Raw genomic sequence first — 24,264 nt, 5'->3', positions numbered from 1 at the left:
TGGCTGAGCTCTATAACCTCTCTAGGGTAGGTGAGACGCAAACGTCCCACCAGGCCAACATCTGGTGAAACTGCAGAGAGCTAGTGCGGGGTTGGATGCGGGTTGGATGCGCGCTGTGTTAAGAAGCAGTGCGGCTTGGCTGGGTTGTGTATCAGAGGACGCATGACTTTCAACCTTCGTCTCTCCCGAGCCCGTACGGGAGTTGTAGCGATGAGATAAGATAGTAGCTACTAAAAACAATTGGATACCTCGAAATGGGGGAGAAAACGGGGTAAAATTTAAAATATATAAATATAAAAACTTGACCCCCAAAAAACTTCTGGGTCAAATGGTTTAGACCCTTTTTTCTTTAAGGTTGCTGCCCCTATCATCGCCAAGCTCTCCAACCTTTTTATCCTGTCTCTCCTTTCTGTGGAGGTTCCCATTGCTTTGAAGACAGCCACGGTTCGTACTTTATTTAAAAGGGGGAGCTCAAGCTGATCTTAACTGTTATATGCCCATTTCTATTTTGGCCTGTTTACCAAAAGTGTTGGGAAAAACTTGTCAATAATCAACTGACTGGCTTTCTTGATGTCTATAGTATTCTCTCGGGTATGCAACCTGGTTTCCGCTCAGGTTATGGATGTGTCACTGCAACAAAGGTCCTCAATGATGCCACCATTGCCCTTGATACTAAGCAATATTGTGCTGTTATCTTTATTGACTTGGCCGAAGCTTTTGATACGGTAGAACATTCCATTCTTGTGGGTCGAGTTTTCAGTGATTCCAGTTTTGGTGTCTCTGAGGGGTATTTGGCCTGGTTTGCTAAGTACCTCTCTCAAAGAGTGCAGTGCATAAATCCAGAAAATCTGCTGTCTCAGGCACTGCCTGCCACCAAGGGAGTACCCCAAGGCTCGATCCTAGGTCCCAAGCTCTTCTCAATTTACATCAACGACATAGCTCAGGCAGTAGGAAGCTCTCTCATCCATTTATATGCAGATGATAGTCTTATACTCAGCTGGCCCCTCCCCGGATTTGGTGTTAAATGCTCTACAACAAAGCTTTCTTAGTGTCCAACAAGCTTTCTCTACCCTTTACCTTGTTCTGAACATCTCCAAAACAAAGGTCATGTGGTTTGGTAAGAAGAATGCCCCTCTCCCCACAGGTGTGATTACTACTTCTGAGGGTTTAAAGCTTGAGGTAGTCACCTCATACAAGTACTTGGGAGTATGGCTATACGGTACATTGTCCTTCTCTCAACACATATCAAAGTTAAATCTAGACTTGGTTTCCTCTATCGTAATCACTCCTCTTTTACCCCAGCTGCCAAACTAACCCTGATTCAGATGACCATCCTACCCATGCTAGATTATGGAGACGTTATTTATAGATCGGCAGGTAAGGGTACTCTCGAGCGGCTATCAGATTTGCCACCAATGCTCCTTATAGGTCACATCACTGTACTCTATATTCCTCTGTAAACTGGTCATCTCTGTATACCCATCGCAAGACCCACTGGTTAATGCTTATTTATAAATCCCTCTTAGGCTTCACTCCCCCCTATCTGAGATATCTACTGCAGCCCTCATCCTCCACATACAGCACCCGTTCTGCCAGTCACATTCTGTTAAAGGTCCCTAAAGCACATACATCCCTGGGTCGCTCCTCTTTTCAGTGCACTGCAGCTAGCGACTGGAACGAGCTGCAACAACACACTCAAACTGGATTTTTTTTCTCAATCTCTTCATTCAAAGACTCAATCATGGACACTCTTACTGACAGTTGTGGTTGCTTTGTGTGATGTATTGTTGTCTCTACCTTCTTGCCTTTTGTGCTGTTCTCTGTGCACAATAATGTTTGTACATTGTTTTGTGTTTCTACCATGTTGTGTTGCTACCATGTTGTTTATTTTATTTATTTTTATTTCACCTTTATTTAGCCAGGTAGGCCAGTTGAGAACAAGTTCTCATTTACAATTGCGACCTGGCCAAGATAAAGCAAAGCAGTGTGACAAAAACAACAACAGAGTTACACATAAACAAACGTACAGTCAATAATATTTTTATTTTTATGTACAGTGTGTGCAAATGTAGAAGAGTAGGGAGGTAGGCAATAAATAGGCCCTAGAAGCGAAAATAATTACAATTTAGCATTGATACTGGAGTGATAGATGTGCAGATGATGAATGTGGAAGTAGAGATACTGGGGTGCAAAAGAGCAAGAGGGTATGTGATAATATGGGGATGAGGTAGTTGGGTGTGCTATTTACAGATTGGCTGTGTACAGGTACAATGATCGGTAAGCTGCTCTGACAGCTGATGATTAAAGTTAGGGAGGGAGATATAAGACTCCAGCTTCAGTGATTTTTGCATTTCGTTCCAGTCATTGGCAGCATGGAAGAAAAAGCAGCGTTGGCTTTGGGGATGACCAGTACAATATACCTGCTGGAGTGTGTGCTACGGGTGGGTGTTGCTATGGTGATGGGGCTTTACCAAGCAAAGACTTATAGTTGACCTGGAGCCAGTGGGTTTGGTGACGGATATGTAGTGAGGGCCAGCCAATGAGAGCATACAGGTCGCAGTGGTGGGTAGTATATGGGGCTTTGGTGATAAAACGGATGGCACTGTGATAGACTACATCCAGTTTGATGAGTAGCATGTTGGAGGCTATTTTGTAAATTACATTGGATAGTCAGTTTTACGAGGGTATGTTTGGCGGCATGAGTGAAAGAGGCTTTGTTGCGAAATAGGAGACCGATTCTAGATTTAATTTTGGATTGGAGATGCTTAATGTGAGTCTGGAAGGAGAGTTTACAGTCTAACCAGACACCTAGGTATTTGTAGTTGTCCAGAACCGTCCAGAGTAGTCATGCTAGTCAGGCGGGAGGGTGCGGGCAGCAATTGGTTGAAGAGCATGTACTTAGTTTTACTAGCATTTAAAAGCAGTTGGAGGCCACGGAAGGAGTGTTGTATGACGTTGAGGCTCGTTTAGAGGTTTGTTAGCACAGTGTCCAAAGAAGGGCTAGATGTATACAGAATGGTGTCGTCTGCGTAGAGGTGGATCAGAGAATCATCAGCAGCAAGAACGACATCATTGATATATACAGAGAAAAGAGTCGGCCTGAGAATTGAACCCTGTGGCACCCCCATAGAGACTGCCAGAGATCCGGACAACAGGCCCTCCGATTTGACACACTGAACTCTTATCTGATAAGTAGTTGGTGAACCAGGCGAGGCAGTCATTTGAGAAGCCAAGGCTATTGAGTCTGCCGATAAGAATGCGGTGGTTGACAGAGTCGAAAGAAAGTATTTTATCGATGTCGGTTATGATATCGTTTAGGACCTTGAGCGTTGCTGAGGTGCACCCATGACCAGCTGGGAAACCAGATTGCATAGTGGAGAAGGTAAGGTGGGATTCGAAATGGTCAGTGATCTGTTTATTAACTTGGCTTTCAAAGATTTTAAAAAGGCAGGTCAGGATGAATATAGATCTATAACAGTTTGGGTCTAGAGTGTCTCCCCCTTTGAAGAACGGGATGACCGTGGCAGCTTTCCAATCTTTGGGGATCTCAGATGATACGAAAGAGAGGTTGAAGGCTAGTAAAAGGGGCTGCAAAATTTTGACAGATAATTTTAGAAAGAGAGGGCCCAGCTGATTTGTAGGGATCCAGATTTTGCAGTTCTTTCAGAACATCAGCTGTCTGGATTTGGGTAGGGGAGAAGCGCGGGAGGGGGCGGGGGAGTTGCTGACATGTTGGCCAGGTAGGGGTAGCCAGGTGGAAAGCATGACCAGCTGTGGAAAAATCCTTTTTGAAATGATCGATTATTGTAGATTTATCAGTGGTGACAGTGTTCCCTATCCTCAGTACAGTGGGCAGCTGGGAGGAGGTGCTCTTATTCTCCATGTACTTTACAGTGTCCCAAAGTTTTTGGGAATTAGTGCTACAGGAAGCAAATTTATGCTTGAAAAGGCTAGCCTTAGCGTTCCTAACTGTCTGAGTGTATTGTTCCTGACTTCCTTGAAAAGTTGCATATCGCGGGAGCTATTCAGTTGTAATGTTGTGTTGCTACCATGCTGTGTTGTCATGTGTTGCTGCCTTGCTATGTTATTGTCTTAGGTCTTTTTTTATGTAGTGTTGTGTTGTCTCTGTTGCGTGATGTGTTTGTGCTATATTTATATTTTATTTAAACAAATGAACCCCCTGTCCCCGCAGGAGGCCTTTTGCCTTTTGGTAGGCCGTCATTGTAAATAAGAATTTGTTCTTAACTGACTTGCCTAGTTAAAGGTTACATAAAATTTTAAAAAAAAGAAGCTTGGCCCACCTGTATTTGGGGAGTTTCTCCCATTTTTCTCTGCAGATCCTCTCAAGCTCTGTCAAGTTGGATGGGGAGCGTTGCTGCACAGCTATTTTCAGGTCTCTCCAGGGATGTTCGATCGGACTCTGGCTGGGCCACTCAAGGACATTCAGAGGATTGTCCCGAAGCCACTACTGCGTTGTCTTGGCTGGGTGCTTAGGGTCGTTGTCCTGTTAGAAGGTGAACCTTCACCCTAGTTTGAGGTCCTGAGCGCTCTGGAGGTTTTCATCATAGATCTCTCCGTACTTTGCTCCGTTCATCTTTTCCTTGACCCCGACTAGTCTCCCAGGTTCTGCTGCTGAAAAACATCCCCACAGTATGATGCTGCCACCACTGTGCTTTATTGTAGGGATGGTGCCAGGTTTGCTCTGTACACAATTCCTGGAAGCTGAAAATGTCCCAGTTCTTCCATGGCCTGCATACTCACCAGACATGTCACCCATTCTGCATGTTTCAAATCAAATCAAATTTGATTAGTCTCATGCGCCAAATACAACAGGTTGACAATACAGTGAAACGCGTACTTACGAGCCCCTAACCAACAATGCAGTTAAAAAAATATATAAGTAAGAATAAGAAATAAAAGTAACAAGTAATTAAAGAGCAACAGTAAAATAACAATAGCGATATGATACAAAGGGGGGGGATACCGGTACAGAGTCAATGTGCGGGGGCACCGGTTAGTTGAGGTAATATGTACATGCAGTTAGAGTTATTAAAGTGACTATGCGTAGATGATAACAACAGAGTAGCAGCGGTGTAAAAGGGGGTGTGGACTCCAAGGAACCTGAAGCTCTCAACCTGCTCCACTACAGCCCCGTCGATGAGAGTGGGGGAGTGCTCAGTCCTCTTTTTCTTGTAGTCCACAATCATCTCCTTTGTCTTGATCATGTTCAGGGAGAGGTTGTTGTCCTGGCACCACATGACCAGGTCTTTGACCTCCTCCCTATAGACTGTCTCGTCGTTGATCAGGCCTACCACTATTGTGTCATCGGCAAACTTAATGATGGTGTTGGAGTCCTGCCTGGCCGTGCAATCATGAGTGAACAGGAAGTACAGGAGGGGACTGAGCACACACCCCTGAGGGGCCCCTGTGTTGAAGATCAGCGAGGCGGATGTGTTGTTACCTACCCTTACCACCTAGGAGTGGCCCGTTAAAAAGTCCAGGATCCAGTTGCAGAGGGAGGTGTTTAGTCCCAGGGTCCTTAGCTTATTGATGAGCTTTGAGGGCACTATGGTGTTGAACGCTGAGCTGTATTCAATGAATAGCATTCTCACATAGGTGTTATTTTTGTCCAGGTGGGAAAGGGCAGTGTGGAGTGCAATAGAGATTGCATCATCTGTGGATCTGTTAGTGCGGTATGCAAATTGGAGTGGGTCTAGGGTTTCTGGGATAATGGCGTTGATGTGACCCATGACCAGCCTTTCAAAGCACGTCATAGCTACAGACGTGAGTGCTACAGGTCGGTAGTCATTTAGGCATGTTACCTTAGTGTTCTTGGGCACAGGGACTATGGTGGTCTGCTTAAAACATGTTGATATTACAGACTTGGACAGGTTGAAAATGTCAGTGAAGAAACTTGCCAGTTCGTCAGCGCATCCTCGCAGTACACGTCCTGGTAATCCGTCTGGCCCTGTGGCCTTGTGAATGTTGACCTGTTTAAAGGTCTAACTCACATTGGCTGTGGAGAGCGTGATCACACAGTCTTCCGGAACAGCTGGTGCTCTCATGCATGTTTCAGTGTTATTTGCCTCGAAGCGAGCATAGAAGTAGTTTAGCTCGTTTGGTAGGCTCGTGTCACTGGCCTGCTCTCGGTTGTGCTTCCCTTTATAGTCTGTTGTGGTTTGCAAGCCCTGCCACATCCGACGAGCGTCAGAGCCGGAGTAGTACGATTCAATCTTAGTCCTGTATTGACACTTTGCCTATTTGATGGTTCGTCGGAGGGCATAGCGGGATTTCTTATAAGCTTCTGGGTTAGAGTTCTGGCCCTTCGAAAGCGGCAGCTGTAGCCTTTAGCTCAGTGCGGATGTTGCCTGTAATCCATGGCTTCTGGATTGTGTATGTACGTACTGTCACTGTGGGGACGACGTGATCAATGCACTTATTGATGAAGCCAATGACTGATGTGGTGTAATCCCGGAACATATTCCAGTCTGTGCTAGCAAAACAGTGCTGTAGCTAACCATCTGTTTAGGATGCTCTGTCTGGATCAATGTGTACGATAGCGTGTTCCAGTTCCCGCAACTTCACACAGCCATTGAAGAGGAGTGGGACAACGTTCCACAGGCCACAATCAATAGCCTGATCAACTCTATGGGAAGGAGATGTGCCATTCTGCATGAGGCAAATGGTGGTCACGGTAAATAGTGACCGGTTTTCTGATTCACGCCCCCTAACTTTTTTTTAAAGGTATCTGTGACAAACATAAGCATATCTGTACTCCTGCTGATGTGAAATACATAGATTTGAGCCTAATCAATTGATTTCAATTGACTGATTTCCTTAAACTAGGTAACTAGTACCTGTAACTAGGTAAAATCTTTGAAATTGTTGCATGTTGCGTTTATATTTTTGGTCAGTGTATGTTCTGGAGCCCTGATCATCCGCTCAAAAGCAAAAAATAAATTTAAAAAATGTCCCGTGGCTGAATCTAGCCGATCCCGATCCCTGCGCTGTCATTGGTGGGAGTTGGCTCATCGCTCACAGGGCTCTGTTGACCTACCAACGGCTGACTCCATTGTTTAATCCTGGTGTGGAATGTGAGCTATGTACTAGGCTGAGGCTCAATGCTCGTCAGCTTGTTGTTTTTTCTGCCGTAGAAGGCCAGGAGGTAGATGGCTGCCTTGCCCTTCATGAAACATACCTGTGTATTTTAAGAAGACATGAGTATCCCGTAATCCCACCTGGAATCATGTTGGGCTGGAGCTCACCGGAACACATATGTTCTACTGCTTAAGCTCCTGTTCCTCTTATAGAATATTAGCTCAAACATATTGTGGAACTCCTTCACCTAAATATAAACAGTACCAGCACCCAACACGAGTACCAGCACCTATTTCAGTCAAAGTCAAACCCTGCATGTAGCAATTCCAAAGTTTTTACTTGCCCTTCAGATGACTGGTTGTTGTTGAAGCGCCCCAATGTCATAACCTGTAGAATAACACTGATCAAAATCAACTAATTCAAGTCTATGGCAGCCTTTGAAAATAAATGGCTTTTAGTGAGAAACCCAGGAGTTCTCTTTAAATTAGCCTCGCAAGAGTCATGACACACGCTGACAGTTTTTAAATCAGCTCCTAACACATTGTAACATTGAGAAACTGTGAGACTCTGCTCGTCAAGATGGGGTAATTCTCTGTGTATGGCCTTATTACAGCAGCTGGTAATAACTCTTCAGTGAGAAACCAGGGAGCTCTCATTATATTGTGACATGACGCAGTGATTTAGTGTTAAACCAGTTGTCAAATAACTAAGACTTTCTCTTCGTCAAGTAGAGGTATTTCTTCTGTGGCCTGATTAAAACAGATGGTTGATTCTGTTTGTCAGTTGTTTTTAGGAAACTGATTTGTGGGTATTATGAGTGCAGTGTTTGAGTCTGAGAGTGACTGTGAGCAGGCTAGAGGCAGGCAGGCAGGCTCTAGTTTGACGACTACCTCATGGGGGCGGATAGGAGGATGTACGGTAGGAAGACAGGTATATGAGAAGAGAGGAAATGGACACTGCCTGTCAAAGTATATTTAGACCCACAGCACAGGCAAGCTCTCTTTCTTAAACACGGACAGGGAGCTGCTCAGTCACTGGAGCTGTGCAATGTACAGTCTTACTTTCTAGAAGGCAGGCTACTGTTTGTTTATTGTGTTGTTTTACCACCTATTACGCCCAGTAGGACTCTTCAGTTAGGGGATCCTCACCATTGGCTTTACTGTAATTCAGCTGGTTGTTATTTGTATTGAAAATACCAGAGGTTTCTGTAAGTAGCTGAACTTGCTAATTCTTATGCTAACTCTGTTGAATACCTACACAGTGTTGCTCATTTAGTTGTTGTTATTTTGGTTTGTAGGCTTCATATTTAGATTGTGTGGTATAGTGTTTGTGAATCAGTGAACCTGAACCCATTTCGAAGTGATTGTAACAGAAATTATAATGGTGTTTCTGTTTTCAGATGAACCCTGTCTTCTAAGTACAACCTCTTCGAGAGATCCAGACAAAAGCGATGGAGGGAGGAGTGATGGAGAGAGAAGTGATGTCTGAGAAGCCAGTCATGCAGACACAGCCATCCACACTGCCCTTCTTTGACACGGCCCACGCCTTTAACCTGCTCCGGGGGATCCACGAACTCCGTGCAGAGCGCAAGTTCTTTGACGTCACGCTCTGCGCAGAGGGCCGCGAGTTCCATTGCCACCGGACTGTGTTGGCTGCAGCCAGCACCTACTTCAGGGCCATGTTCGCCGGGACGCTGAGAGAGAGCGCCATGGACCGTGTGGTCCTTCACGAGGTGTCTGCTGAACTACTGGGCCTGTTGGTGGACTTCTGTTATACAGGCCGAGTCACAGTCACCCAGGATAATGTAGACCTCCTGCTGAAGACGGCCGACCTGTTCCAGTTCCCCTCCGTTAAAGAGGCCTGCTGTGCCTTTTTGGAGCAGAGATTAGACGTCTCCAACTGCCTGGAGATCCAGGACTTTGCAGAGGCCTACGCCTGCCATGACTTGGCTGTCAGCGCCCGCCGCTTCGTCCTCAAGAACATTGTGGACCTCGCCAAAGGCAAGGACTTTAAGCGGTTGCCCTGGAAACGGCTGCTGGAGTTTGTGTCGGACGATGCGCTGTGTGTGGACAAGGAGGAGACGGTCTATCAGATCGCGGTGCGCTGGGTTAAAGCAGACTTACAGAGGCGGCTCCACTACTGGCCCACGCTGCTGGAGCAGGTCAGACTACCCTTTGTACGTCGGTTCTATCTACTTGCCCACGTGGAAAGCGACCCCCTGGTTTACCTCTCCCCCTCCTGCCTGAGGATGGTGAGCGAGGCCCGGAGCTTCCAGTCGTGTGAGTATGACCGGCATGACAGACCCTGCCAACGCATGCGGCCGCGGCCCTCCACCGGCCTGGCTGAGATCCTGGTGGTGGTGGGCGGCTGTGACCAGGACTGTGACGAGCTGGTCACTGTGGACTGTTATAACCCTCAGACTGGACAGTGGCGCTACCTGGCCGAGTTCCCCGATCACCTGGGAGGGGGCTACAGTATGGCCGCCCTGGGCAATGATATGTATGTCACAGGTAGGTTGACAATGCTCGTTATACACTCTTGTACACACTATTTATGTTGTTTGGTAACACATAACTATCAAAGCATATTTTATATTGGATTAATGAAGGGTAATTGGTAGTTTATAAATGTGAAATGGTATAAAATGTATGGAATTTCACTGGATATAGCAGCATTAAAATCTTTCTTTATACTGCAGGTTAGGCTATATGTTTAAAACACAATCTACATCAGTGTGATGTGTTTATATACAACGGACAGCAGTTTACATAAGTGGTTACAGTTGCTGTGTGATGTCTTAGTCACTGTTACCAGAATGCTCTGCAGCTTTCAAGTCAGTGAATCTTATGAAATAGCAGGCAGTCAGTAAGTTTAAATAAACCACAGCCAGCCACTCTGGCTATATGAGAGGGAGGAGCTTTGAGGTGAGCTAGCTAGGTGGGAGGAACATGGTGTCCTGCCAAGACTGCAGCAGTAGTTGGTGGGCCAACTGAGACACAGACCTGGGTTCAAATACTATTTGAAATATTTTATATATTTTGAGTGTGTATTTGAATCCGCCTGGAGATGGTCAGTTTTGACCGTTTTAGGACGATCCTATTGGTTCATTAATTAAGCCAGGCTAGCTCAATCAAGCAATGATCATCTCTTTTAAATAGTACTTGAAACTAGGTCTCTCAAAGAGGCCATCATCATCAGCGAATGGCTTTCCGGATCAGGAAGAGTGTTTCCATTGAGAAAACATCTCAGGCCCTCACACGCTGCCTGTAATTCTGTCAGGACAGTGATGGGGGTCATAAATCATTAGCAGTGCTCTCATACCTTACAGCAGGTGGCTGCAGCACAGAGCACATGGTTGGGAAATGGGCTAGTGTTATGAAAGGTGACAAGTTGATTCAACATCCTTATATTCATTAAACCTACAAGGTGAAGCTGCTAAACAGACATAGAATGAGTACAACACATATCGATGAAACTGAAAGAAGTATTGAAATGAGAGGAAAGATACATTATTCAGTTGCCAAGTTAATCAGCATATAAAATGTGGCAAGTATTCTTCCACATAAAGCTTATACCCAGATCTCATGTCTGACCTATTGGTGATTTCCTCTGTGCTAGAACACCCAAGGGTGATGCATGGGTTTTCAATTAGCACCACTTAGCTGTAACCTAACCACATGTGAAGAACAGCATGTCTTTTGTGGATATCTTCCATCTCAAACACACCTCTCTCCTGTCCTTTGCACCCTAGGAGGATCTGACGGTTCGCGTCTCTATGATGGCGTGTGGCGCTACAACTCCAGCGTTAACGAGTGGACCGAGGTGTCGCCAATGCTCAAAGCCCGGGAGTACCACAGTTCCTGTGTCCTCAGAGGTCAGCTGTATGTAGTGGCGCCAGACAGCACGGAGCGTTACGACCACGCGCTGGACTGCTGGGAGGCCCTGCCCGCCATGCTGCACTCTATGGACAACTGCTCCACCACCACCTGTAAGGGGCGTCTCTATGCCATCGGCTCCATGACCACAACAGGGGAGGACAACATGGCCATACAGTGTTACGATGTGGACACCAACCGCTGGACCCTGGTCAACTGTGGCGAGCTGCCACCATGGTCTTTCGCTCCCAAGACTGTCACCCTCAATGGGCTCATTTACTTTGTCAGGTGAGGAGAATATGGACAGGAATGTGGGACACTGAAAAAGTATTTGAAAATTATTTTAAATCTAAATGGGATCAACTTTATAAAGGTTGGATGAGATAGAAACTTGCTAAACAATGTGGAAGTACATAGTCAATCTTTCTGTCCTAATGTTAAGGACAGCTGTAGCTGTTAAACAGAAGGGGAGCATGAATGGTATATCGTTTTACATTTAGTCATTTAGCAGACACTCTTATCCGGAGCGACTTACAGTATTGAGTGCAATGTTGTGTTTGAGACCACATAGCGAGACCGAATCAAGACCAAGACAAATCGAGTCCGAGTCAAGACCAAGACAAAACAGAGTCAAGACCGGGACGGGGCGAGACACAGTCAAGACCGGGACCAGAACAATGCGATTCCAATTTAAGACCACAGTAATAAGAGCTCAAAATGTACAGTATTTCTGTGTCAATATTTCAGAAGAACTTATGGATTATTTAGCCATTCAGAATGTTGAACATTTTATTCTAAGGGAAAATAGAGAGCTACTACAAATTTTCACTAACCATAGTCTCTAAATAAGATAAAAATTCTAAATGTTACAATTTCCCCCGGCCTACCATAGGCGAGTGCACGACTCTCAAATAATTTCCCCGTCTCCTCTTCTAGGGGAGCAAAGAAATTCCAAAGAGCGTGACAAGGTTTTAGGATATGTTTCAACAAAAGTAAAGGACAGTAATGTTGCGAGTAAAGTAGAAAGCCCAGGTTTTAATAGTCTATAAGATATAAAAATGTGTAATGAAAGGGGTGTGGATATCTGGCCTGGCAAAGTGGACTCATGTGCTGACTGAACAGGGGCTGATAATGAGTTTTTTCCTCCACTTGTCTTGGTCGGTCTCAGGAATAAATTACAAGTCCTCATTGTCCGAGACCGAGTAAAAATGTATCAAGACCAAGACACTTGTATGTGGTCTCGAGACTGGTCTCCAGTATGACAACACTGATTGAATGCATCAAATCAAATGTTATTTGTCACATGTGCCGAATACAACCGTGAAATGCTTACTTACAAGCCCATAAACAACAATGCAATTCAAGAAAGAGTTAAGAAAATATTTACTAAATAAAGTAACAAAGAAAAAGTAACAAAATTACATAACAATAATGAGGCTATATACAGGGGGTACCGGGAATGTGCGGGAGTACAGGTTAGTTTGTACATGTAGGTTTGGGTAAAGTGACTATGCATAGATAATGAACAGCGAGTAGCAGCAGTGTAAAAACAAGGGAGGGTGGGGGTGTCAATGTAATTAGTCCGGGTGGTCATTTGAATACTTGTTAAGCGGTACCGAAGCCTTTTGGACTTAGACTTGGTGCTCCGGTACCGCTTGCCATGCAGTAGGAGAGAATAGTCTGACTTGGGTGGCTGGAGTCTGACAATTTTTTGGGCCTTTCTCTGACACCGCCTAGTACAGTGAGGGAAAAAAACTATTTGATCCCCAGATGATTTTGTACGTTTGCCCACTGACAAAGAAATGATCAGTCTATAGTTTTAATGGTAGGTTTATTTGAACAGTGAGAGACAGAATAACAACAAAAGAATCCAGAAAAACGCATGTTAAAAATTGATTTGCATTTTAATGAGGGAAATAAGTATTTGACCCCTCTGCAAAACATGACTTAGTACTTGGTGGCAAAACCCTTGTTGGCAATCACAGAGGTCAGACGTTTCTTGTAATTGGCCACCAGGTTTGCACACATCTCAGGAGGGATTTTGTTCCACTTCTCTTTGCAGATCTTCTCCAAGTCATTTAGGTTTCGAGGCTGACGTTTGGCATCTCAAACCTTCAGCTCCTTCCACAGATGATCTATGGTATTAAGGTCTGGAGACTGGCTAGGCCACTCCAGGACCTTAATGTGCTTCTTCTTGAGCCACTCCTTTGTTGCCTTGGCCGTGTGTTTTGGGTCGTTGCCATGCTGGAATACCTATCCATGACCCATTTTCAATGCCCTGGCTGAGGGAAGGAGGTTCTCACCCAGGATTTGACGGTACATGGCCCCGTCCATCGTCCCTTTGATGCAGTGAAGTTATCCTGTTCCCTCAGCAGAAAAACACCCCCAAAGAATAATGTTTCCACCTCCATGTTTGACGGTGGGGATGGTGTTCTTGGGGTCATAGGCAGCATTCCTCCTCCTCCAAACACAGCGAGTTGAGTTGATGCCAAAGAGCTCCATTTTGGTCTCATCTGACCACAACACTTTCACCCAGTTGTCCTCATTCAGATGTTCATTGGCAAACTTCAGACGGGCATGTATATGTGCTTTCTTGAGCAGGGGGTCCTTGCGGGCGCTGCAGGATTTCAGTCCTTCACGGCGTAGTGTGTTACCAATTGTTTTCTTGGTGACAATGGTCCCAGCTGCCTTGAGATCATTGACAAGATACTCGCGTGTAGTTCTGGGCGGATTCCTCACCATTCGCATGACCATGTAACTCCACGAGGTGAGACTTACATGGAGCACCAGGCCGAGGGAGATTGACAGTTCTTTTGTGTTTCTTCCATTTGCGAATAATCGCACCAACTGTTGTCACCTTCTCACCAAGCTGCTTGGCGATGGTCTTGTAGCCCATTCCAGCCTTGTGTATGTCTACAATCTTGTCCCTGACATCCTTGGAGAGCTTGGCCATGGTGGAGAATTTGGAATCGGACTGATTGATTGCTTCTGTGGACAGGTGTCTTTTATACAGGTAACCAGCTGAGATTAGTAGCACTCCCTTTAAGAGTGTGCTCCTAATCTCAGCTCGTTACCTGTATAAAAGACACCTGGGAGGCAGAAATCTTTCTGATTGAGAGGGGGTCAAATACTTATTTCCCTCATTAAAATGCAAATCAATTTATAACATTTTTGACATGCGTTTATCTGGATTTTTGTGTTGTTATTCTGTCTCTCACTGTTCAAATAAACCTACCATTAAAATTATAGACAGATAATTTCTTTGTTAGTGGGCAAATGTACAAAATCAGCAGGGGATCAAATACTTTTTTCCCTCACTGTATATAGGTCCTGGATGGCAGGAAGCTTGGCCCCAGTGATGTATTGGGCCGTACACACTACCCTCTGTAGCGCCTTACGGTCGGATGCCGAGCAGTTGCCATACCAGGCAGTGATGCAACCAGTCAGGATGCTCTCGATTGTGCAGCAGTATAACTTTGAGGATCTGGGGACCCATGCCAAATCTTTTCAGTCTGAGGGGGAAAAGGTGTTGTCGTGCTTTCTTCACAACTGTCTTGGTGTGTTTGGACCATGATAGTTTGTTGGTGATGTGGACACGAAGGAACTTGAAACTCGACACACTCTACTACAGCCCCGTTGATGATAATGGGGGCCTGTTCGGCCCTCCTTTTCCAATAGTCCACGATCAGCTCCTTTGTCTTGCTCACATTGAGGGAGAGGTTGTTATCCTGGCACCACACTGCCAGGTCTCTGACTTCCTCCATATAGGCTGTCTCAGTTTGTTTCATAATTGTCCCCTGTGGGAATCGATTCTACGACCCTGGCATTGCAAGCCCCATGCTCTACAAACTGAGCCACAGGGCAGCAGTGACATTTCTCACTCTGGATTCTTGCTTTCTAGGGATGACTCGGCAGAGGTCGACATCTACAACCCTCAGAAGAATGAATGGAACAAGATCAGCCCCATGACACAGGTATGTGACACACAGGAGGTGCTAATGTTATGGCCTGCCACATTTTTCCCTCTGCCTTTACAATAGTATTTATATCAACATTTGTACTATTTCCTTCTTCAGGTCCATGTAGGAGGCAGTGTGGCAGTCCTGGGTGGTCGTCTCTTCGTGTCTGGTGGCTATGACAACACATTTGAGCTGTCTGACATGGTGGAGGCCTACGACCCCTCCACCCATACCTGGACACCCGCAGGCCGCCTTCCCCAGCCCACCTTCTGGCATGGCAGTGTCAGCATCTTCCGCCAGCTCATGCCCGCCGTATCCAACGCTTTCGAACCCATTGACCTGCCCGAGGCTAACTCCATCCACCTGCACCGACACCACCGCAACCAGGCCATGCACAACCACAACCTCAACCAGAACCACGACGTCAACCCAGTGTAACACACTCCAAAAACGAATGGGTCAGGGAATATCATACTGACCACTGTTTCAGCCATTTTAGGTTTACTGTGAAAACATACACCTCTTTATGATGCTACAGAAAAGGTGGAAAGACAGAGTGATCAAATGATCCTGCATGGATGTGATCACTATAGGACTGTAATTACATTAGATTGTGCTTATGTGACTGAACATGTGTGCAATTTTGTGATCCCCATGTAATTCACTTGCCTACCACACTGTCATTGATCATGATCAATGGGCATATTATTGACTGGACTAATAGACTGGCTGGGTATGAAGGTCTCATGTTGGGGAAAGAAAAATCTATACATACATGGATAATCTACGGCAGGCAGTAGTGTATTATTTAGATTATGGTTATACAGTTGAAGTCAGAAGTTTACATACACTTTAGCCAAATACATTTAAACTCAGTTTTTCACAATTCCTGCCATTTAATCCTAAAAATTCATAAAAACAACAATTCCATTTTAGGTCAGTTAGGATCACCACTTTATTTTAAGAATGTGAAATGTCAGAATAATAGGGAGGTGAGAATTATTTATTTCAGCTTTTATTTCTTTCATCACATTCCCAGTGGGTCAGAAGTTTACACTCAATTAGTATTTGGTAGCATTGCCTTTAAATAGTTTAACTTGGGTCAAACGTTTCGGGTAGCTTTCCACAAGCTTCCTATAAATTGGGTGAATTTTGGCCCATTCCGTCTGACAGAACTGGAATAACTGAGTCAGATTTGTAGGCCTTCTTGCTCGCACACGCTTTTTCAGTTCTGCCCACAAATTTTCTATGGGATTGAGGTCAGGGATTTGTGATGGCCTCTCCAATACCTTGACTTTGTTGTCTTTAAGCCATTTTGCCACAACTTTGGAAGTATGCTTTGGGTCCAAGTCCATTTGGATGACCCATTTGCGACCAAGCTTTAACTTCCTGACTGATGTCTTGAGATGTTGCTTCAATATATCCACATAATTTTCCTTTATCGTGATGCCATCTATTTTGTGAAGTGCACCAGTCCCTCCTGCATCAAAGCACCCCCACAACATGATGCTACCACCCTCGTGTTTCACGGTTGGGATGGTGTTCTTCGGCTTGCAAGCATCCCCCTTTTTCCTCCAAACATAACGATGGTCATTATGGCCAAACAGTTCCATTTTTGTTTCATCAGACCAGAGGATATTTCTCCAAAAGTACAATCTTTGACCCGATGTGTAGTTGAAAACAGTAGCCTGGCTTTTATTATGGTGGGTTTGGAGCAGTGGCTTCTTCCTTGCTGACCGGCCTTTCAGGTTATGTTGATATAGGACTCGTTTTACTGTGGATATAGATACTTTTGTACCTGTTTCCTCCAGCATCTTCACAAGGTCTTTTGCTGGTGTGCTGTGATTGATTTGCACTTTTCGCACCAAAGCATGTTCATCTCTGAGACAGAACGCGTCTCCTTCCTGAGTGGTATAACGGCCGCGCGGTCCTATGGTGTTTATGCTTGCGTACTATTGTTTGTACAGATGAACGTGGTACCTTCAGGCATTTGTAAATTGCTCCCAAGAATGAACCAGACTTGTGGAGGTCTACATTTTTTTTCTGAAGTCTTAGCTGATTTCTTTTGATTTTCCCATGATGTCAAGCAAAGAGGCACTGAGTTTGAAGATAGATGAACCTGTGGATGTATTTCAAGGCCTCTGATTGACTCAGGCTAATTGACAATTTATCAGAAGCTTCTAAAGCCATGACATCATTTTCTGGAATTTTCCAAGCTGTTTAAATGCACAGTCAACTTAGTGTATGTACATTTCTGACCCACTGGAATTGTGATACAGTGAATTATAAGTGAAATAATCTCTGTAAACAATTGTTGGAAAAATGACTTGTGTCATGCACGAAGTAGAGGTCCTAACCGACTTTTCAAAACTATAATTTGTTAACAAGAAATGTGTGGAGTGGTTGAAAAACAAGTTTTAATGACTCCAACCTAAGTGTATGTAAACTTCCGACTTCAACTGTATATCTTTTTTATCTTACAATCACCACAATGTTTTCTAGCACTAACCAGCTTTGATAACCATTGCGAAATTAATCTGGAGACTTGTCCAGTGCTGTACAACTATGGAACCTTAGGATGGAATCAGAGCATGTGATGCAACTGGGACTGGGTTGCTAAAACCCCATCAAAGTGATAGATTAAATAGATGTGTCCCTGTTTTATTGATATGATAGATTATCAGATGCTGATCACCGTTTTGCTCTCCCTCATCTAGACTGACTGTTTACACCTAATTGGCACGACTACCAATCCAGCCTGCATGAAGTACTGGTCATATTTTCTTTCAAGGTGCATTTATTTTATTATAGATGCTTTAATATTTTATTAGAATGGTTTAGTTTTATTTATGAAAATGTATTTGTAGTGTTAGTTCATATAACGTTAGTGTGTTTTCCTAGTGCAACAGGAGGCAGAGGTACATATGAAGATAGATACCGGTGACAACCGCTGTTATGGTAACTGGAGGTGGTAACACATTCTCAATTTATTTGTGCAACATGTGTTTGACTAAAGTTAATTTTAGTATTGTTTACTTACTGTAATGCCATTCAGTTCTGTTTTCTTAGTTTTCATACAAGATGTTTGTGTTGTCCCAACACAGTTTTTCATATGTGCGTTGTTTGTATACTGTAGAGAGGTCATCCTTACAGTGTGATTACAATAAAACTGCAGGCAGGACTGCCACTTTATTCTGTTTACCGTTTGACTTGATGATGCAAGACAATCCCATTGATTTACATTCACTTCTCACAACCTGACCTATTGACTTATCTCATCAAATTGTGTAAAAACACAACAAACTTCATAAAACCTAAGCCAACTTATATTACATTGTCAGACCCAATGCACGGGCAAAATGAATAAGATGCCCACAGAGTAGGGGAATGTCTTGAGGGGTTCATCATCTACTGGGCTGAGTGGGAACCAGTTTTTCTGTACAGTAATTTAGACAGAAAACATGGTTACAATAATGACTGAAATCAAATGAATGCTTCGACTGCAGAGCAGAGCGAGTAGCCACAGTGTGGGAGTTCTTGAAGTCTTGCAGTACTCAAGCTGCTCTAGGCTTCTCCAATGAGAATGTCTAGCGGTGTGAGATACTAACCAGTCTGTCCTGTCCTCAGGCCTTGCTCTTAGTCCTCAGGCCTTGCTCTTAGTCCTCAGGCCTTGCTCTTAGTCCTCAGGCCTTGCTCTTAGTCCTCAGGCCTTGCTCTTAGTCCTCAGGCCTTGCTCTTAGCAGGAGGATCCTCCTGTATGTCCTCCAATTCCACAGTGGTCTCAGGGATGGGGTAATCTGCGACCAGTAGAGTCTGCTCCATCACATCTGTCACATTGAAGCTATGCCCCGCCACACCCAAACCCTGGCTGGTGGATGTGATGTCCATGTGATGGCCATGTCCCTGTGCCACCCCAACCTGGGTAAAGCCCACTTGGTCCTGGTTAAAGCCCACATCCATCTGCCCTTGGCTGGACACCACCTCCTCCATAAGGGGCTGGATCACCACCCTGAGGATGTCACTGGCTCCTAGTACAGTTCCAGGTCCAGGTATAGGTCCAGAGACAGGAACAGAGACTGGGACACTGGGTCCAGAGACAGGCGCTGGCCCCTCGGGTGTCTCCTTCTCAGTGGGTGGTATCTGTGAGGGGCTAGTCTCATCCTGCAACCCCACGTCCTTTACTATCAGGTTCCGTAGCTTTCTCTCCCGTGGATTGTAGTTCTCTGTACGGGTGTGGACCTGAACATGACGCCGTAAGTGAGCCTGGAGAAAAAGAGGAGACTTCAGCGTTCATATCAATTGAATACAAATTTGATGATCCCCTCAGTGGCTGGGTGAGCAGGAGGCGTACATGAAATTTGAAGAACCAAGCGAGCACACTGGAAATGCATGGCCTACCTGTCTGGTAAACTTGTAGCCACACTTTTCGCACTCAAACTTCCTCATGCCCTGATGGCGACGCACATGGACATGGAGCTGCTCGACGGCTGGCGGATAGCGGAGTAAACAAGACAATAAGAAAACATATGGCAAACTTGTCTTGTTTAACTGAAGTCGGGATGGAATCACTTCTGGAAGCAATCTACTCATTAGGTGTGAGATTCCCAAACATTTTATGGCGCTAATGATAATGACTCCCGAGTGGCGCAACAGTCTAAGGCACTGCATCTTAGTGTTAGAGGCGTCACTACAGACCCTGGTTCGATTCCAGGCTGTATCACAACCGGCCTTGATTGCGAGTCCCCGTAGGTGGTGTACAATTGGCCCAGCGTCGTCCGGGTTAGGGTTTGGCTGGGGTAGGCCATCATTGTAAATAAGAATTTGTTCTTAACTGCCTTGCCTAGTTAAATAAAGGCTAAATAAAATAGAAAATAAATCATCTTAAGCCTGTTTTAGGCAAAGAACTTAGTCCGACAAAGCTTTGTGTAAACTCAACATGACAGGAAAGAAATATATTTTAACTGTGGTGCCACGATCTCATGTGGCCATTCTCACCCTTGAAGGTCTTGCCACATATCTTGCAACAGTGAGGGCGGTCCTCCTGGTGCTTGCTGGCAACATGGCGGAGCATTGGTCCCTTCTCTGTGAAGCGCTGGTTACAGAACTCACAGCTGTAAGGTCGCTCTCCTGTGTGGGTTCGGTGGTGCTTGTCAAGACTGGCTGAAATCACACAATGAACAGACATAAGCATTGGCACAAGCACAATGTTGAGCATTGGAATAGACCATGTGAAAGCACACTGGATGTTAACGTGAGAGTTTGTGTTAGTCTGTGAGACAGAACCGGTGTATCTCAACGATTACTATAAGACTAAATCATAACATATGATCTGAGCAGCTATGTTTGTTGTAAGAAACGGGTTTGTCCTGCTCTGCCATCTACAGGGCCTAGTGAGAGGATGGCGTGCAAGAGGAAGTTGTTACCTTGTGTCCGGAAGGTCTTCCCACAGAGGTGGCACTGATGGGGCTTCTCTCCAGTGTGAACCCGCAAGTGCATGTTAAGGTTAGCCTTCTGGGTGAACGCACGGTTGCAGTACTCACACACAAATGGACGCTCGTTTCTTAGAAATTACGACAAACAGGGACGTCACATTATTTAACACGACAGTAAGGCTGATTCAAACAGTCTAGCTCCCCCATGGTAACAAACCCCTCTTCCACTACCATGGCCAGTCTCAGCCCCACCTGTGAATGGCTTTGATATGCATCTGCAGGCCGTGTCGGCTGGAGGCTCGATGGTCACACTCCTCACACACAAAGAGCTTCTCGCCGCGATGCTTGGACGCCTCATGCAGACGCAGCTCTGTTTTAGACAGGTATGCTTTGCTGCACAGAGAGCACTGTGGGAAAAATCATTATCACAGGTTAGAAGGTGATTAGCAAGAAAGCAGTCATAAATCTTGACAATAATGCAGAAGGAATAAAGGATTGAATACATGAAAAAACAGACCAATTAACACAAAGGAGAGAGAGAGAGACTTACTGCATGTGGTTTGGGTGCACCGTGGATTTTGATTTCGTGACTTCTTAAATCTTTTTTATGCATGAACTGTTCCGAGCATGACGTACACTGAAATAGATACAAGATCAAGCGATGACTCAATATGAGTTTGATACAAAACACACCAGAGAGATAAGTCTTACAATGTCAATTAATGACATGTTCACAGTACTGCGTATCGGGCGGCAGGTAGCCTAGTGGTTAGAATGTTGGGCCAGTAACTAAAAGGTTGCTGGATCGAATCCCCAAGCTGACAAGGTAAAAGTCTGTTATTCTGCCCCTAAACAAGGCAGTTAACCCACTGTTCCCCGGTAGGCTGTCATTGTAAATAACAATTTGTTCTTAACTGACTTGTCTAGTTAAATAAAAGGTTCAATTAAAAAAAAATAATTGTGGTAGGTACTGGACCTTATTGGGCATTTCCCCTGTATGGGAGACTGTGTGCAGACGTAGTTCCCCCAATCTGTCAAATGACATGTGGCATTGAAGGCAGTTGTGTACCTGTAGTAAAAACAAGAATACACACATACAGTACATGAGGGAAAACCTAAAGCATTGTATCATTTATGGTATTTCTTATTGGACAAGTCAGTGGCCTTGGGGTTAGAATGTCCATCCTGAGATTGGAAAGTTGGGAGTTCAATACCTGGCCAAGTCATACCAAAGACTGTAAAAATGGGACCTGATGAGTCTCGCAGGTAAGGCCCTGCGGTAGACTAGCGTCTGGTCCAGGAGGTGTACTTGTACATCAAGCTGCCTCACGCTACACAAACAGGAGATCGGCTCCTGCCACATAAGCCTTTCCATCGTGCATTTGCCAAGGCTTTTGCAAGGCTACTTACTTATTGGACATGTCAAGGTAGTCCCTCCCCTTTATGCTCAGTTTCCTTCCTATTGATGCCTAGTAAACAAGGCCTTGGTCCTGCTGGTCACTCACCACTTTTATTTTTTCACCACAGTTGCAGTTTCTGGCCTGGTGGTCCATCAGATTCTCCTTCCTGTAGTACCTCCTTCCACACTTAGAGCATGGAAAGGGCTTCTCACCTGTATGACACCTGAGGAACACAGGAAGAACAGAAACCACACACTATTCACACTAGTCATTCAATAATACCGGTATTTTTCATTATTCAGGTCTCTCTTGCTAAATATAAGTTATCTAAATAGGACACACCTGTAAAGACAAATGTGGTTTAATATAGACATGGTGAATGGCAAAGTCAATACAATATGATAGCAGTTATGTATATATACCTGTTGTGTACTTTGAGGTAATACTTGCTGAGGAAGGTCTTATTGCAGGTGGGGCACTGAACAGAGCCCTTTGTAGACCCCTTGGCTGCCCGTTCACCGTTCTCTTTATTGACAGCTTTGGTTGGTCCTTTACGTCTGCCTTTGGGGCTGGAGGAGGTAGGCAGCAGGGCATGGGGCACATACTCTTCATCAGTGTCCTCAGCTACCCCCTCCACCAAATCACCACCACCGCCATCACCATCATAGTCTTCTTCATCAAGAGGCTGCAGATGAGAATTAGCTTTGTAGCTCAAATCTGGTACAAGGTTGCCGAACACATCTGTTACCTGTCAAATAATCAAATACAATGAATCATCATCATCTCTACGGTCATTCATCACATCTTCTGGCCATCCACCTGCAACTGGGAGACAATATTTGATGCATCATATTGCCAGCTGTATAGTTCTAGTATAAAACCTACAAATCTGTAGGCACATTGTGTGGAGGGCCACACTCAATCTTACATTAACACTTTAGGATAAGGTAACATATTGTAGCCTACCTCTGTTGTATCTGTAGGCTGAGGGAGGCGTTGTCCCTCCTCCTCAGCCCCATCACTCCTATCCTTTAGGCTAATAACTAGTGGTGGAGTCCCCCCGCTAGTGGTCCCCACATGGGGCAGGAGACGCACACCGGGGCCCTCTCCAAACGGTCTTCTGGAGGCCTTCACCCTACTCCCAGAGCGAGTTGTGATGGCAGTTGTGGTGGCGGTAGCTTCCAGACAATCCTTCTTACTTGTGCCGCTACTAGGGGTTTGGGATTTTTTGGGCCTCCCTCTTTTTTTAGGGGGCCTCCCTCTTTTTAGGGTGACCTTGGTTCCTACATAAGTTACAGCTGAGATTGGCTGAAAATGATGGCTCAGAAGACATGCAGATTGCAGTCCTTCTGGAGAAACTGTCCCTTCTGTGGCAAACTGCTGACAAAGTGCGAGCGCATCTGGTACACATAGGCTGTCTGCAGCCTGTCGCACATTCTCCAGATTCAGAGAGTCAAGGTTTAACTCCCCGGTATAGAAAAAGTCTAGAAGCAGTTCCAGGCCATCAGTGGGGAACTCCTCTGGGAGGGAGACCTCCTTAACCATGGTGGTGGTTGGCTCGGACTCCTGAAACCGCCCACTGAAACAGGCCAGGATATTGCGGTGGGCATTGTACACCCTCCCACCACCTCCTACTGTCAGTTTGGCATCACAGAACGAGCTGAGACTCCTCTGCTCATTCAGAAAGGACAAAACCCGTTGGGCATGGTTGCTACTCACCTTTGTATGCATTTCTCACCCTTGACAATAGATTGCTGCTTGCAAGGGACACTGGATTCAGTGTTATGCAGCTGAAAGGGTCATAAAACAGATGAAAATTCACAAAAACTGATAGAAAATAGGTTTAGTTTATTTTATATTAATATCATTACGCTATTAGCATTCTTGAAAATGCAATAGCATCATCAGCAATTCATAATGTATAAATTAGTCCAGACCTCAGATGAAGTGCATTATTAGCTAGATATTCACTTTATGGGACATCTGCACAAGGGGTTGAGCAGTTTCAAATATACCAACATATGAGATAATTGAATAGTAAAATAAATAGAATTTGTTGAAGATTAGACACAGACAAATGTAATACTTAAGACATTATTAGCTAACGTTAGGCCTATACCCCTAGCTAGCTACGCACCTCGACGTTTCAGACATTATACAGACGCTCCCTAAACTCATCTGTCCAGCAGAAACAGAGATGCGAGTCACCCTCACCTTTGCAGGATCCTGACATTCGTATCACTGCTATCAGTTGTCGGTATGGTGCAGTGAATATAATATAATTTATAAAAAGTTATTTTGACTAACGTCTCAGGAACATGAATTGCTTTCTTTTTAGTCCAGGCCAGGCGGTTGAGACCGGATGTGACGTTTAGGCTAGCGCCGTGCTGTGAAATTGAATTGAAATAGTGTGTAATTTAGCATGTAAACATCACGTTTAAATTATACGATCGTATAGCTATAGAATTGCATTCGAGTTTATGTTCGGTTTTGTGAATGC

General features: G+C 44.9%; 2 protein-coding genes across 5 annotated transcripts in view; one reads left to right on the top strand and one right to left on the bottom strand.

The window, feature by feature from the left end:
• LOC118360748 (kelch-like protein 21) overlaps window positions 1-18,124 on the top strand; it is a 25,111-nt gene extending 6,987 nt beyond the window's left edge. Inside the window, exons 2-5 of the mRNA XM_035740122.2 lie at window positions 8,498-9,608; window positions 10,850-11,261; window positions 14,875-14,947; window positions 15,050-18,124. Coding sequence (XP_035596015.1) covers window positions 8,549-9,608; window positions 10,850-11,261; window positions 14,875-14,947; window positions 15,050-15,370 — 1,866 coding nt within the window. The 5' untranslated portion in view covers window positions 8,498-8,548 and the 3' untranslated portion in view covers window positions 15,371-18,124. The remainder of the gene's footprint in view (window positions 1-8,497; window positions 9,609-10,849; window positions 11,262-14,874; window positions 14,948-15,049) is intronic.
• LOC118360747 (telomere zinc finger-associated protein-like) lies at window positions 18,091-24,264 on the bottom strand. 4 transcript variants are annotated; one of them, XM_035740118.2, is made up of 11 exons: window positions 23,979-24,264; window positions 22,731-23,554; window positions 22,187-22,512; window positions 21,870-21,987; window positions 21,341-21,433; window positions 20,915-21,001; window positions 20,617-20,771; window positions 20,356-20,492; window positions 19,928-20,092; window positions 19,331-19,419; window positions 18,091-19,195 (listed from the first exon to the last, which is right to left on the bottom strand). In XM_035740118.2, exons 2-11 carry the CDS (start codon window positions 23,493-23,495, stop codon window positions 18,656-18,658), a joined length of 2,475 nt encoding a protein of 824 aa, XP_035596011.1. In that variant the 5' UTR covers window positions 23,496-23,554; window positions 23,979-24,264; the 3' UTR covers window positions 18,091-18,655. The 4 variants fall into 4 exon arrangements, with proteins under 4 accessions (XP_035596011.1, XP_035596013.1, XP_052341019.1 ...); XM_035740120.2 differs by having other exon boundaries at window positions 22,187-22,449; XM_052485059.1 differs by having other exon boundaries at window positions 23,484-23,554.

The sequence above is a fragment of the Oncorhynchus keta genome, chromosome 28 (genome assembly GCF_023373465.1).
Source record: "Oncorhynchus keta strain PuntledgeMale-10-30-2019 chromosome 28, Oket_V2, whole genome shotgun sequence".
Lineage (NCBI taxonomy): Eukaryota > Metazoa > Chordata > Actinopteri > Salmoniformes > Salmonidae > Oncorhynchus > Oncorhynchus keta.
Note: the sequence above shows the minus strand (reverse complement) of the source record. Positions and strands in the feature narration are given on the sequence as shown.

Excerpts from the sequence above, each read along its gene's own strand:
- LOC118360747 (XM_035740118.2), bottom strand. The coding sequence starts at position 23,495 with ATGCATACAAAGGTGAGTAGCAACCATGCCCAACGGGTTTTGTCCTTT. Across the intron at positions 21,988-22,186 it reads TACCTCAAAGTACACAACAG|GTGTCATACAGGTGAGAAGC; the intron begins GTATATATACAT and ends TGTGTTCCTCAG. Across the intron at positions 21,002-21,340 it reads CAGGGGAAATGCCCAATAAG|TGTACGTCATGCTCGGAACA; the intron begins GTCCAGTACCTA and ends TATCTATTTCAG.